The 13,207-nt window shown below is 44.6% G+C and overlaps 1 protein-coding gene across 1 annotated transcript in view; it reads left to right on the forward strand.

The window, feature by feature from the left end:
- Positions 1 to 13,207, forward strand: part of SEMA3A (semaphorin 3A) — a 202,286-nt gene that overhangs the window by 159,908 nt on the left and 29,171 nt on the right. The window contains exons 7-11 of the mRNA XM_035137741.2: positions 6,192 to 6,334; positions 7,684 to 7,798; positions 7,921 to 7,990; positions 8,802 to 8,946; positions 12,828 to 13,047. Coding sequence (XP_034993632.1) covers positions 6,192 to 6,334; positions 7,684 to 7,798; positions 7,921 to 7,990; positions 8,802 to 8,946; positions 12,828 to 13,047 — 693 coding nt within the window. The remainder of the gene's footprint in view (positions 1 to 6,191; positions 6,335 to 7,683; positions 7,799 to 7,920; positions 7,991 to 8,801; positions 8,947 to 12,827; positions 13,048 to 13,207) is intronic.

The raw sequence follows: 13,207 nt of genomic DNA on the forward strand, positions 1-13,207 counted from the left end.
GCCTGATCGAAGGAGGCATATTTCACCGTGCACAGCTCCCGGGGTATGCCGTCATTGACAGACCTGCCTATAGGGTGGGAGAGATTATGAATGAGCCTAAATTCCCCTGGGACTTTTTTAGGGACCATTCCCAATGGGGAAATATGGAGATCAGGTATCGGTGGTGCTGCGAACGGGCCAGCTACACGTCCCGCTGATATTTCTTTGTTAATTTTTTTAATGGCTATGTCTGGTCTTTCCCTAACAGATTTCTGATTGGGGGGTTCACCTGTGCTAGGTGGGGTACACACGGGTATACGGAAGCCGGTTGAAAACCCCTCCCAAAGGTATTTAGCTGCATCGTTATTGGGGTAACAGTCAAGCAGTGATTTTAGCGGGTGAAGTCTTATGGGAGAGTGGGCCAGAGCAAGAGATCTGTTAATATCTATTAGTCCCTGCAGTTGCTCCCTGGGGGGCACCTGAGGTGTTTCTGGGGCCCTGGTGCGAGTTACCCCTGCCACCCCGAAAGGACTGCCTCCCTTTAAAGCACGAAACTCCCGGGTGCTGACCCAAACACTTTTCGCATTCATGTATGTACTTACAGTTAGGTCGCTGACAAAGGCCCTTATTATATTCCCAACAAACCCTGCGTCGCGGGTCCCTCCTGGGTTCAAACCTGGCGGACCTAGGCGGGTCCGTCTGCTTCCTCTCTACATACGGGACCACGTGATTGCTCCAAAAATGTTGGTGGCGCTGATCCCACCTGGTTTTAGGGTTTTGTGAAGCATTCCTACGGAAGTCTTCATCATAATTGAGGGCGGCCGCCTCCCCCGCCATCCTATAGGCCATCCTAACATCTGCTATGTAAGCCATTAAGTGCATTGCCCTCTTTGGGTATGCTGCTGTTATCACCGCAATCCAGATATGCATTCCATCCAACCAATTTTCGAATGTGCGGTCAGCACGTGGGGTCCTATGTCTGCGCCTGCCGTACTCCTTCCTCTTTTCGCCCTTTCCCAGCATTTGGGATAACGGTAAAAGGGTGAAAATATCTATAAAATCGCCATTCAAGATTTTTTCCCGCGTTTTATTAGATAAATGGGATCCCAGAATGATATCTGTGTCTGAATTAGTGGAATACTTTGAATCTGGAATAAGGGCGCCATCCCTCCATTCCAATGTCCCCTTGAATGACTTACGATGAGCACTGGCCCGCCTCTTATGCACCCACAAAGGAAGCCCCATCTGATCTTCCGCAATCCCCCAATAGTCCTCCATCGGGACCTCGCCATCTGATTCGGACGACGTACCTGAGTCATATGAGTCGTCATCCTTACTTCTCTTACGCTTTTCGGTCTTCTTTTTTGCCTTTCCCCCCTGACGACGCTCCTCTTCGTCCCGTGACGCCGATTCACCCTCTTTCGCTGGCCTGGAGGTGTCGTCGTTTTCAGACGTGTCAGAACCCCCATCATTCCGCTGGGCCACCTCTTGCGCGGGCTGGGCCCCTTGCAGGCCTGACCGATTGGAAGGACCTGCCCCTTGCAGGCCTGACAGATTGGAAGGACCTGCCGATTGAACCCCCGCTCCCTGAGGATGGGAGTTGGGGGCGTTAGTGCGTGCCTTCTGCCCCCGCGTCCGCGGGGCCTGACTCACGTCATTTCCACGCTCGGAACCGGAGCTGGAAAACAAAGAAGCAGAAGTGCAAGGCGACTGGCTATCTGTTAAACCCGTGTCAAAGATGAGATCCTGTGACTCTGCAATCACCGTTTGCGACTCAGGAGGATCCTCCTGTGTGGCACCGGCCGTGGGTGCAAGTGATTTTGCCAGAGGGACTAGCTGTTTACAAACATCCTGCAGGGTGTTCTGTAGCGTAGAAACCACCCGAGCCAAGGCCTCAGCCTTGTCCTGTGGTGCAGGACCCTTGGAGGGGGCCTTGCCTCGGTCCCGTCTGGGTGCCATTATCAAAATGTACCTAGTATGACAGTAAGCTTCCAAACAACGTACCAGCTACTTATTAATACGCTTAGTAGTTACCTAATATTCTGTGCTATTGCTTCACTTCTATATTTTAATAAAATATGAAATAATTTCTATGTTTATTTTATTTATTTATTTATTTATTTTAATTATTTATTAATTATTTTTATTTTTATTTTTATGTATTATTTATTTATTTTTTATTTATTTTTATTTTATTTTTTTATTTTTTATTTATTTATTTATTTACTTATTTTTTATTTTTTAATTATTATTATTGATATATATATAATTATTATGGATTTATTGATATAACGTCAATGTTTTTAAATGCAATTAATTTTGATTAGAATACAAATTATTTGCTTAACTGCCTAAGAATAGAATTATTATTATTACCGCTGTTCACTTTAGTTATTATTGCAGGCACTCTGGCGTGTCGAACCGTCACTGAACTGCGTATGAATTTCAGGCAATTAATTGGGGACACAAGAACCTAATCATAAACCGTCAGTTAAATTGCCAGTTAAACCGTAGCTGAACTGCCTATGAATTGCAAGCAATTGGTTGAGGACAAGAGGACCTATTCAAAACTGCCAATTAATTTCCCAGTGAGACACACGTACCAATAATTTATCTAATAACAATCAGCAACAATATCAATTATTATAAAAGGGAAGAAAAAACTTTTGGGCAAGTGTAGTCAATGGACTGGTACAGTTGGCCCTATGGGGTAAAATGACCCTCTCAAGATGGCTGCCACTAGCGGACATACAAGGCCACACACAAGATGGCCGCTGCCGAGCATAAACCACAAAATGACCCTCTCAAAATGGCGGCCACTAACAGACGCGCGAGGCCACACACAAGATGGGCGTCTGGCAAACGACTCTAAGCATAAACAGAAACTTGCCCCTCTCAAAATGGCGGCCGCAAGCGGACGCACGAGGCCACACACAAAATGGCTGCCGGGCAAATTACTACACGCAGGAAGACCCACTCAAAATGGCCGCCGCGCACCACGTGGTCCCTAGCGACCAGCCCAAGTGGGCTCTCCGCTGAGGAAGAACAACAAGAGGGACAAAGCCACGACAAGAATTTAGCGAGATGGCTCTCCGAGCTAAGGGATAAGCCGAAGACTAGGGGAGGTGGTTGCCAGATGCTATGCTCAGGTTTTACACTACAGGGGGAGGGTGAGGGGTTAAATCGGAATTCGCTCACCCGGCTTCACGAAGAGCCCGTCAAGTAGAATGGGTAGAGGAGGCTGCAGCCTCGACTCTACCCTGTCCAGAGTTGATCGCTGATCGCAAAGGAAGTCACAGGCAGGCAGCCGCCTCAAACCCACACGCGATGGGGCGACGGAGGAGCCAGAAGCAACTTTAGCCAAGCCGTGGTGGATAATTATCCCGGCCACAGGGAGAACCCGGAAGAGGCTTCGGCTTCCCAGCTGGCTGGCGCTTTTTCTCCTGCTGGGCTCGTACTACCGCGCGCTTCTGGAAGCTGCCGGATCCGCAGAATCGCCGATAAAAAACAGCCGGTAGGCTGGAAGTTGCCAGAGCCTCAGCACCGCCAACGGAACAGCTGGTAGGCGGGAGAAACAGCTGGTAGGCGGGAAGCTGCCGGCCCGCAGCGAAAACTGCTGATAAGCGGTAGCGAGGCGGTAGCGAGGCGCTGCTGCTCTTCCGATGCCCTGCAAGAACAAGACCTGAAAACCAAGACCTAAAAAACCAAATAAAACAGATCCAAGGCAAGTCGTGATGAACCGTTCGCTCCGGCGAACAAGGAAGTAAAGAGGGCTGCTTCCCGCCTGCGGGGAGCTTTAAACTTGGCGGCTCCGCCCCGACCGCCCTCATTGGCCGGTCGGGGGTGACGCAGGCGGGAAGCTACCATCGCGTAGGGGCTGAACTCACAGCCCCTACGCGGTGGTGCAGTCGGTCGGCCCACAACCCCACTTCCGTCGCAGGCGCGGAAGTGGCTTTGTGTGGATTGCTGTTTGTTCTGATTTAGTGCTAAAGAGTGGGTTTTCCAAAGGAAAGTGGCAAGAAAAACTACTCAGATGAGGACCTAGAAAGCATGAGACAAGCGGACAACCACTTGGCTCCCTGTTTTCTGGGCATGAGACCTAAGCTTAGAATTTAGGATTCATCAGAATCTGATGTGTTCTTGGAGAGACACAGCCAGTAAGAAGAGATTCTGCTGGGCAATGATCTGCCTCAATATAAGGCAGCTGCATATGTTTACATTAGTAAACTCTTCTCCTTTCAAATCTCTTTAAAAATATTATATTCATACATCCCCAAATGCCTTACATTCTGACTTTTAAACTTGGGGGTCACTTCCTGTTGCTTATCAAAAGCAGAGTTATGAGCAGATGGTTTTGTTTTTGTTTTCGGTGTGGCTATTTGGAGCTTTGCTATTGCTTGAATGCAACATGATGGAAACCAACCGACAGAGCAGACTCTGTGTGCGCACGCACGCACGCACGCGCACATTGAAATATTTTTTCCTGCTCTCTTCATTCTTGTAGGTCATCACAAACATGAAAAGCTTCTGTTGTGCTGTTAAGTTGCTTCGTATGCAGCACATGCATGCTTATAAATGCATGTCTCTAGACCTATCCTATTGGCTTTTGTTTATTTATTTCTTATACTCTATGTAGGAATTGCAGCACTACAGAGAACAGAAACAAAATGATCAAAAGCACAGATGGCTGCTCAGCCTGACATGAAAACATTCTTTCATTGATTTGAAATATATTGATTTGTCCAGGTGGCTGAACAGCCTGAAAGTTTGATCCGTCAGAAACAGTGAAAGTGCTTTCCAAAGCCATTTATTCATGCAATGACATGCATAGTTACTCTGGTCCAGCTGAGGTGCCTTCCTCTTTACGTAATGTAGTGAGTCTCTTGGTTTCTCGTGGAATCCCTCTGATTCCATGAAAGCAGAAAGAGAACCTCCAAATTTGCTCTACATTTTGCTTTAAGAGTGAATTCCCTTAAAATTATTCCGGTGCTGTGCAAGAGAACTCCCCTAACTTGTAATACTCGTTTTCCGTTTCAGCCTGGGGTGCAGTTTCAATATTAAGCAACTCAAAATCAAACATATTTTGATGAAAAGAAGAGATCTGGACTGAAGTGCTCAGCTGCCACCAGTCAACTTGCAGGCTGAGCCCTTTGATGATATGATGTAGAGACATATTGCCCTCCCAGCTGATGCCACTAGTAGCAAAATTCAAAGCAAATTTGGAGGTTTCTTTTCTGTGTCACTTTTTGTGTTTAAGTAAAGCTGGATCAGGGCCAGGAAGCACATGCTGCTGAAGTTAATTCGCACCATTTTCTTTATGTTGTTGTTTTTTACATTGGTTAGGCATAACTAAAGAAATATTGTGTTTTAGTATGAAATTAGAACATTCTAAAAGATAAAAAAACAGGAATCCCTTTTCTTTCCTTTGCTGATAAAATTACAACTGCCCCAAAGATTATGTTTGTGTGTTTAATAGTTTTATACTGTTTATATTCATAATGATCCTGAGTAGTGCGTTTTTTCTTTAAAAATGTTTAGGCGTACTCTCATTTTCCCACTCATATTGAAATACCGCCCTTCAATGAGGCCCAACTTAGATTCACAAAATGTTTAGAGGTATGCATCCCCCCAGAAAAAAAAGCACTGATCCTGAGAAAGAATTTGGTTTGAAAGAAGTTGGACTTAATAGAAGCTTTTTCCCTTTATGTTGCTGGAGGTTCCCTCCTTTCATTACCCTGTGATTGGTGCCTCCCTATTTATTTTCCCGCTAAAGTGATGGGCAAACTCTCCTCAGCAATGGGTGATGGCTAGAAACTGAAGAATAAGATTGCTCACTCCAACTCATGCCAAGGATCTTAAATCAACCTTGCAATTTTGGCTGGTCCTTACGTTGCCCTGTCTTCTTCTGCTGCTCAAAATTTCATCCATTTGTTTTTGTCCATATTATGAACATTAATCATAGCTCAGTTATATCACCCTCAAAGTGTAGTAGCTAAGTCTTCAGGGACCTGTGGGCAAATCCTAGTAAGTGCTAGAGTTTTTGTGGAAGAAGAAACTGTGAAATCCCTCACCAAGTCTTGGGAATATTTACAATCTGAATGACCTGAAGCTTATGCAAATGATCTTTATAAGCTCCATTCCCCCACTCCCCCTGTTCCTTTGCTGTAATCCACCCATCATTACTATAGTGCACACTTCCATTTTCTTTCCAGATCCTCGGTTTATTAGCGTTCACCTGATTCCAGAAAGTGACAACCCAGAGGATGACAAGATCTATTTTTTCTTTCGTGAAAATGCAATTGATGGGGAGCATTCTGGAAAGGCTACACATGCCAGGATAGGACAGATCTGTAAGGTAAAACTGTGACTGGCTGATGAATACACTCACAATCATATTCTTTCAGTTGTAAAGAAAGATCACTTCACTAATACCCGTATATTTAGTATTGTCTGGGTCAAAGAATAGTTATAATAAGGTGTTTAACAATGGCCATATCCATGTTTTATGTGATGAGGAATTAACAACGGAAAGCTTTGGGCTCAGTTTGTGTCTGGTTTGCTTAGACCAGGCATGTCCAACAGATAGATCGTGATCTACTGGTAGATCACAGGGTGTTCCTGGTAGATCCTGGTTATCTCTGGCCCCCCAGTGATCTCCTTAGAAAAAAGCAAAAAACCAAAACAAACAAAAAACCCACCCCAAAAACCACTTTGGCTTTCTAAGAAAGCTCCACAACTTTGCCTTTCTCCAAAAAGCTCCACAACTTTTGCTTCCCCAAAAAAGCTGAAAAACTTTGGGTAGATCACTGCTAGTTTTTTTTTACGACAATGGGTAGATCGCTGCCAGTTTTTTAATACTGTGAGTAGATCGCGGTCTATTGGGAGTTGGACATCCCTGGCTTAGACTAACTTTAGTTCGAAGAAGCCACGGTTCCCAAGTTCAAACAAAACATGGAACTGCAGTTTGTGCTGAAATAACAGCAGCTTTTGCTCTCCTGCTCTCACAGCAAAAGAAGCAGAGAAGCAATGGGTAATTCACAAGACTGAGGCATTCTGTTCACCTGAACTGGGCCTGTGACTCCATGAAAGATCAGCTATTTCTCTTTTTAGGCTCATATTCCAGTCTTTCTTTTGGGAAACTTGTGGTGAAAGCAGGTGTAATGCTTATAGCAGGCACCCCCCCAAATTCGGCCCTACAGATGTTTTGGGACTACAGTTCCCATCATCCCTGACCACTGGTCCTGTTAGCTAGGGATGATGGGAGTTGTAGTCCCAAAACATCTGGAGGGCCGAGTTTGGGGGGCCCCGGTTTATGGAACAGCAGCAACAGTTTGGAAATGCTCTCATTGTCTTTAAGTGAGATATACCTTCCCTCTTTGGGGTAAAGCTTGGCTACCTGTAAACGGGGCCAATGGACTTCTTCCTCCCCTCTGAACCTCTGAACCTCATGGCGATTCTGCACAGAGAGTCACAAACCTCTGGTGCTATATTGCCGCTTCCAGTTCCTAACTGGACATGGCCATGTGTGGATCAGGCTTATTTTGGAGGAGGTGGGGCTGTACACATGGCTGCACTGAAGTGGGAACTCCCATGTGTCACTAGAGCTTCACTGAGGGCTTCTCAACACTGACGTTTCCTCCATGCTTTCCTACACAATAAGCAGACTCTGTTTTAATGTCCTGGCATGATCTATTTCTTTTGTAGAATGACTTTGGTGGCCACAGAAGTCTCGTCAACAAGTGGACCACTTTCCTCAAAGCACGCCTGATTTGTTCGGTGCCAGGTCCCAACGGCATTGACACTCATTTTGATGAGCTCCGTAAGTGGTCAAAGTGTTTCTGAAGACAGAACCATTCTTTCTCTGGCCAGCTGCATGCACATTACTAAATTGGCAGCTGTTTTTGCTTCTTGCCCCTTATTTTATTTTATTTATTTTCACAGAGGATGTGTTTCTAATGAACTCAAAGGACCCTAAAACCCCAATCATCTATGGAGTGTTTACAACTTCCAGGTAGTGGACATATCATTTTACTTATTTTGGGGGGAGGGAGTGCATGGAGGCTGCCCGTTTTTAAAAGCTTTCTTTGTTAACATGGCCCTTTAAAAGAGAAGGCATTTTCTCAACCTTTGAACCGCTAGAAAAGTAGTAGATGTAAGAGGTTAATGAACTGGAGTTTTCCTGTGAGCAATATATATAATCGCTCAGAAGTCTGCAACCACACAGTTTGAAAGAATGTGTGTGTGTGTGTGTTTCTCTACATTAACCCTTTTCTTAGCATGTATTGTACAGGAGTCCTATTTCCATCTCGTGCATCTTGAATGCAAACTTTTTGTTTGCATTGACAGGTTTGTGCTGGAAGCCAAATCCTGTCCCTATGTTTTTGCTTTGGCTCTTCAGAGAGAATTTACACACCATACAAGCGACAACTCCAGACCCTTTCAGAGGGTTGTCACTTGCCTGGTTTGTAAGCTCAAGGAAGCTGAGCCCCATGGCTGCTGGTCTGGTGCTGGAGCAAACACAGCCAGCTAGGGAGAAGAAGGGGACTTAAAGGACAGCAAATGCCTAAAGATCATGGAGGGAAGGGGGAATTAAAATGTGGATATAATTCTCTATCCAAGTAAATTGTTTTGACCGAATCCCATTTTCAAAGCATTTCATTTCGATTTGGTTAAACAATTGCACAAGGTTGCTGTCGGCTTTTTTTTTGCGACAGAAAATAAATAAATGGAAAGCTGGTATTTCTAGAACCTCTCTAATTTAGAAACAATTGCTTCTTTTTTTCTCTCCACCTATCTGTTTTTCCACCCCTGTCTATTATTAGCAACATCTTTAAAGGATCGGCTGTGTGCATGTACAGCATGACGGACGTGAGGAGGGTGTTTCTGGGTCCATATGCTCACAGAGATGGTCCCAACTATCAATGGGTTCCCTACCAAGGAAGAGTCCCATACCCACGGCCAGGAACTGTAAGTGCCCTACTCACTGGGCAGTCAGGTGGTGCCCAAGCAGTATCGGCAGGCGTTTATCTGGGGGGAAATACCGCTGTTCTCTCTGTAGGAATAATCGTCGAGGAATCGCTCTAGAAACATGCTGTAACGAGTGAGTGTAGCTTCCTCACGAGTAAGCGGCTCCAAACCGGGTGCTTGGTTTTTACAGGGTTTTATTACGGTATACAGTGGTACCTCTACTTACGAATTTAATGCGTCCCGAACGCACATTCGTAAGTCAAAAAAGTCGAATCCCATAGGAATGCATTGGGAGAAAAAAATCGTAAGTCGAAGCAACCCTATCTAAAAATTCGTAATAAACTGCATCCAAGATGGCGGGCGGAGCTCCGTTCGTAAGTAGAAACATTCGTAAGTAGAGTTACTTGTACGCAGTGCTACCGCTGTATACACATGTACAAGACAGAGCATCGAAAAGCATGTCTGATCCAATCTGATCCAGAATCTGGAAGCACCTCCCTTTGTGAACGCCTCCAGCATAACCCCCTAGGCACCTTGAACCTCCTCCTTTGGTCCCTACTCTTGTCGCCCCTCATCTGCTGGGGTGAGGGTGCTGGAGGAGCACTCTCTCCGCTAGAGCTGCTTAGCTGAGGGACCCGCTCTGCCCCTTGTGGAGCCTCCACCTCTTGAGTGCTTTGGTCTGCCCCCTGCAGCCCTCTCTCTGGCAACCTCACCTCCCCAACATCCCTAAGGGTCAGCACCTCCTCCTGAGCCTCGGTCCCGCCTTCCGGAGGAAGCTGACAGGTGCTGGGTGCTGGGGCTCGGACAGCGTCCGAGAGAACTCGCTGCGCTTCACTGGACTCTCCGCTGACCCCTGGTGGCTCCCTGACACATGCACATTGATTTCATCCACCCAAAGCAGTGCATGAATTTCAATTGCCTATTGAAATAGTATTGCATGCCTTCTAACTGTGAAAGACATCACTTTTAAATGCCTTGATCCTGTGAACCGCCCTGAGATATTATGATGAGAAAGGCAGTACGCAAGTCTAAAAATAATAATAGTAATAATCTGAGTTAATCAATACATTCAGAGAAAAGGGCAGGGAATTTTTGGTGTTGAGGACCATAACACAGTGTGTTTTTCCATATACTACAAAGTGGCATCTTTCTGAGAGGTCCACACATGTGGGTTTTTTTTAATAGAAGAAGAAGAGTTTGGATTTGATATCCCACTTTATCACTACCCGTCTCAAAACGGCTAACAATCTCCTTTCCCTTCCTCCCCCACAACAAACACTCTGTGAGGTGAGTGGGGCTGAGAGACTTCAGAGAAGTGTGACTAGCCCAAGGTCACCCAGCAGCTGCATGTGGAAGAGCGGAGACACGAACCTGGTTCACCAGATTACGAGTCTACCGCTCTTAACCACTACACCACACTGGCTCCTAATGTGTGTCCCAACCCTAGTATACTGTACTGATTAAAAACAACAACAACCCAGCACCCAAGGACAGAACTATGTAGCAAAAGCCAAACGTAATTTGGCCACTGGACCTATTAAATGTACTGTGGATGACTTCAGAGTGAACATGCATGAAATTGTACTGCACACCTCTAGTAATCTTTTATTTGCCAGCCCCCTTAAGCACTTTAAACCTGCACTCCATTGAGATTCACAGGCTTGTCTGCACAGACAAATAATTTATATTTTTATTATTATTATTATTATTATTATTATTATTATTATTATTATTAGAATTAGAATTAGAATTAGAATTAGAATTTATATACCACTCTATACCCAGAGGTCTCAGGGTGGTTCACAGAAGTATTAAAGTATTTATCTACCGCCCTTTCGCAAAACATCAGGCTGATGTACAGCAAGAGAAAAATATTTAAAAGTGGTATGAAGCAATCGTTGAAATGATCGTTACAATTGCACACAACCACTGGGGGGGGGGAAGGGCAGTGCAGTGCTAGGAAAGACATGGCTGGTGCCTCTTCAAATATATGTTGTGCAGAGGAACAGGCCATGTTAACCTGCTCTAAGGGCAGCTTTTGGTAGGCCCTGGATTATGCAGAGGCAACACTGGGTTTTTATCTTCACAGCTTCCAGTGAAAGCACTAGGGATGCAAACAAGAAATCAATACAGTATATGAAGGATGAATTCCTTGAAATGATTTAGCACTTAGGTTTCCTAAGGGATCCCAATGCACCGTTGAACGGGGGAATTTGAGAGGGGAAAGTGGCCACAACGCCCTTGGACGTCTCGTAGTATGTTCGTTCCTTGTAAATTCAAAGTTTATAGATGGCTGCTTGAAAATGATCGAGACAGTCCATTTAGAAAATCAAAAAAGATTATTCACACATGTTCTTGTATATGAATTCCCAGCTGCATTAACAATACTTAGCACTTCTAAATTACTTTTCTTGTTCAAAGCACTTCTCATACATTATCCGATTAATCATTATCTAATTAATGCAAGTAATCAGTATTGCACTCCATCTGGAAAATCAAGATTGCCTTTGGGATGTGAAATATGGATTTTTTTAAAAAAAATGCAAAATTGCTATAAGCTATGAAAAAGCTGTTGTCAATTGTTGGTATTATTTAACTGCTAGAATGTGGCATTGATAACAAAAAAAAACAGAAGAAGGGAACCTCCTGCAGTTTTTCTGGTTTTTAATTGTGTTTGATATACAATTATCTCAGGCTCTAATATTCACTAATAAAAGTGGATACCTGAGATTTGTTGCTAGGAAAAAGCACACAATAAAATGATACCTAATATATGATATAAAAAAACCAGGCTACATAGAACTGGTGCTGCGATGGAGGAGACCTTCCCATTCTTTTAAAAGACACACACACACACGTTGTTTTTAATTTCCTCCCTGATGAATTGTTAATAAAGTGATAGCCATGATAATTGATTTTTCTCCCTACAGAGCGTGTTGCGAGATCAGGGATTGTAGTTTAATTACATTTTGGCTTTCAAGGGCTGCATGTTTTAGGACTACATAGGCGATGCAGGTTATTGCAACACTGGGGCATTGGTGTTCTTAAATCAAAGGAAACGAACATAAAGTATAATAATGCTATCAATATTTTACAGTTCAAGGGTTCAAAGCACTTTGCACGCCTTTAGGAATGAGGCAAGAGGGAAGCTTGAAATGTGAACTTGAACAGGGCTGCCCCAATCCAGGTTGAGTAAAGCCCCCTTTGAGCTTGGTTCAAATTCACCTGGTACCAGCTCCCTCTTCCCCAAGCTAAGAATTGTTTGGAGTTGGAGAAAGAGGTGAAGCCAAATCAGATGTTTGATTGGAACTCTTCTTAACAGCACAATTTATCTGAATGCTCAGGCCAGTATTATTATTATCCCCATAAAATGCAATTTACCTACAGACACTTTGCAGTCTTTTGCTTATGCTGAGATTTGAATTCAGCAAGTCACTGGCTTGCATATACTGGAGGGAGTGCATATTCTGACACAGATCGACTCATCTATCTCTATACTGGAGATGCTAGGCCAGGCATCCCCAAACTGTGGCCCTCCAGATGTTTTGGCCTACAACTCCCATGATCCCTAGCCAACAGGACCGGTGGTCGGGGAAGATGGGAATTGTAGTCCAAAACATCTGGTGGGCCGAAGTTTGGGGATGCCTGTGCTAGGCTGTAACCACCTTTAGTCCTACTCAGAGTAGACCTATTAAAATAATGGACACTACTAATAAAACCTCTGAGTAGGACTAGCATTGGACCCAATATGATGATGATGCAGTAGCACCATGTGAAGACCTAAGATTGTTGTGAAGACCTCAGTGTATACACAGAGGGAAATGGGAATTTCACCGTTGTAATCTTTTGACAAGATTCTCTTTTGCTATCCCCCTCCCCAGTGTCCAAGCAAAACGTTTGGTGGCTTTGACTCAACCAAGGATCTTCCTGATGAAGTCATCACATTCGCAAGAAGCCACCCAGCGATGTACAACCCTGTATTTCCCATCAATAACCGCCCCATAATGATCAAAACAGATTTGGATTACCAGTTCACACAAATCGTGGTCGATCGGGTAGATGCGGAGGATGGCCAGTATGACGTCATGTTCATTGGGACAGGTAAGGCTCTGCCAACCTCTTTAGATAGTGAATGGGAAGCAGAGCAGAAGAGCCCAAGATGTTTAGCATTCCTTCTGTGCAAGTACCGTCAACATGAATGGACTTGCACCAAAGCAGTTTTGGATGGAAAGTAGCCAGTGCTATATTTCTAGAACAAGAG

This window comes from Zootoca vivipara, chromosome 5, assembly GCF_963506605.1.
Source record: "Zootoca vivipara chromosome 5, rZooViv1.1, whole genome shotgun sequence".
NCBI classification, from domain to species: domain Eukaryota; kingdom Metazoa; phylum Chordata; class Lepidosauria; order Squamata; family Lacertidae; genus Zootoca; species Zootoca vivipara.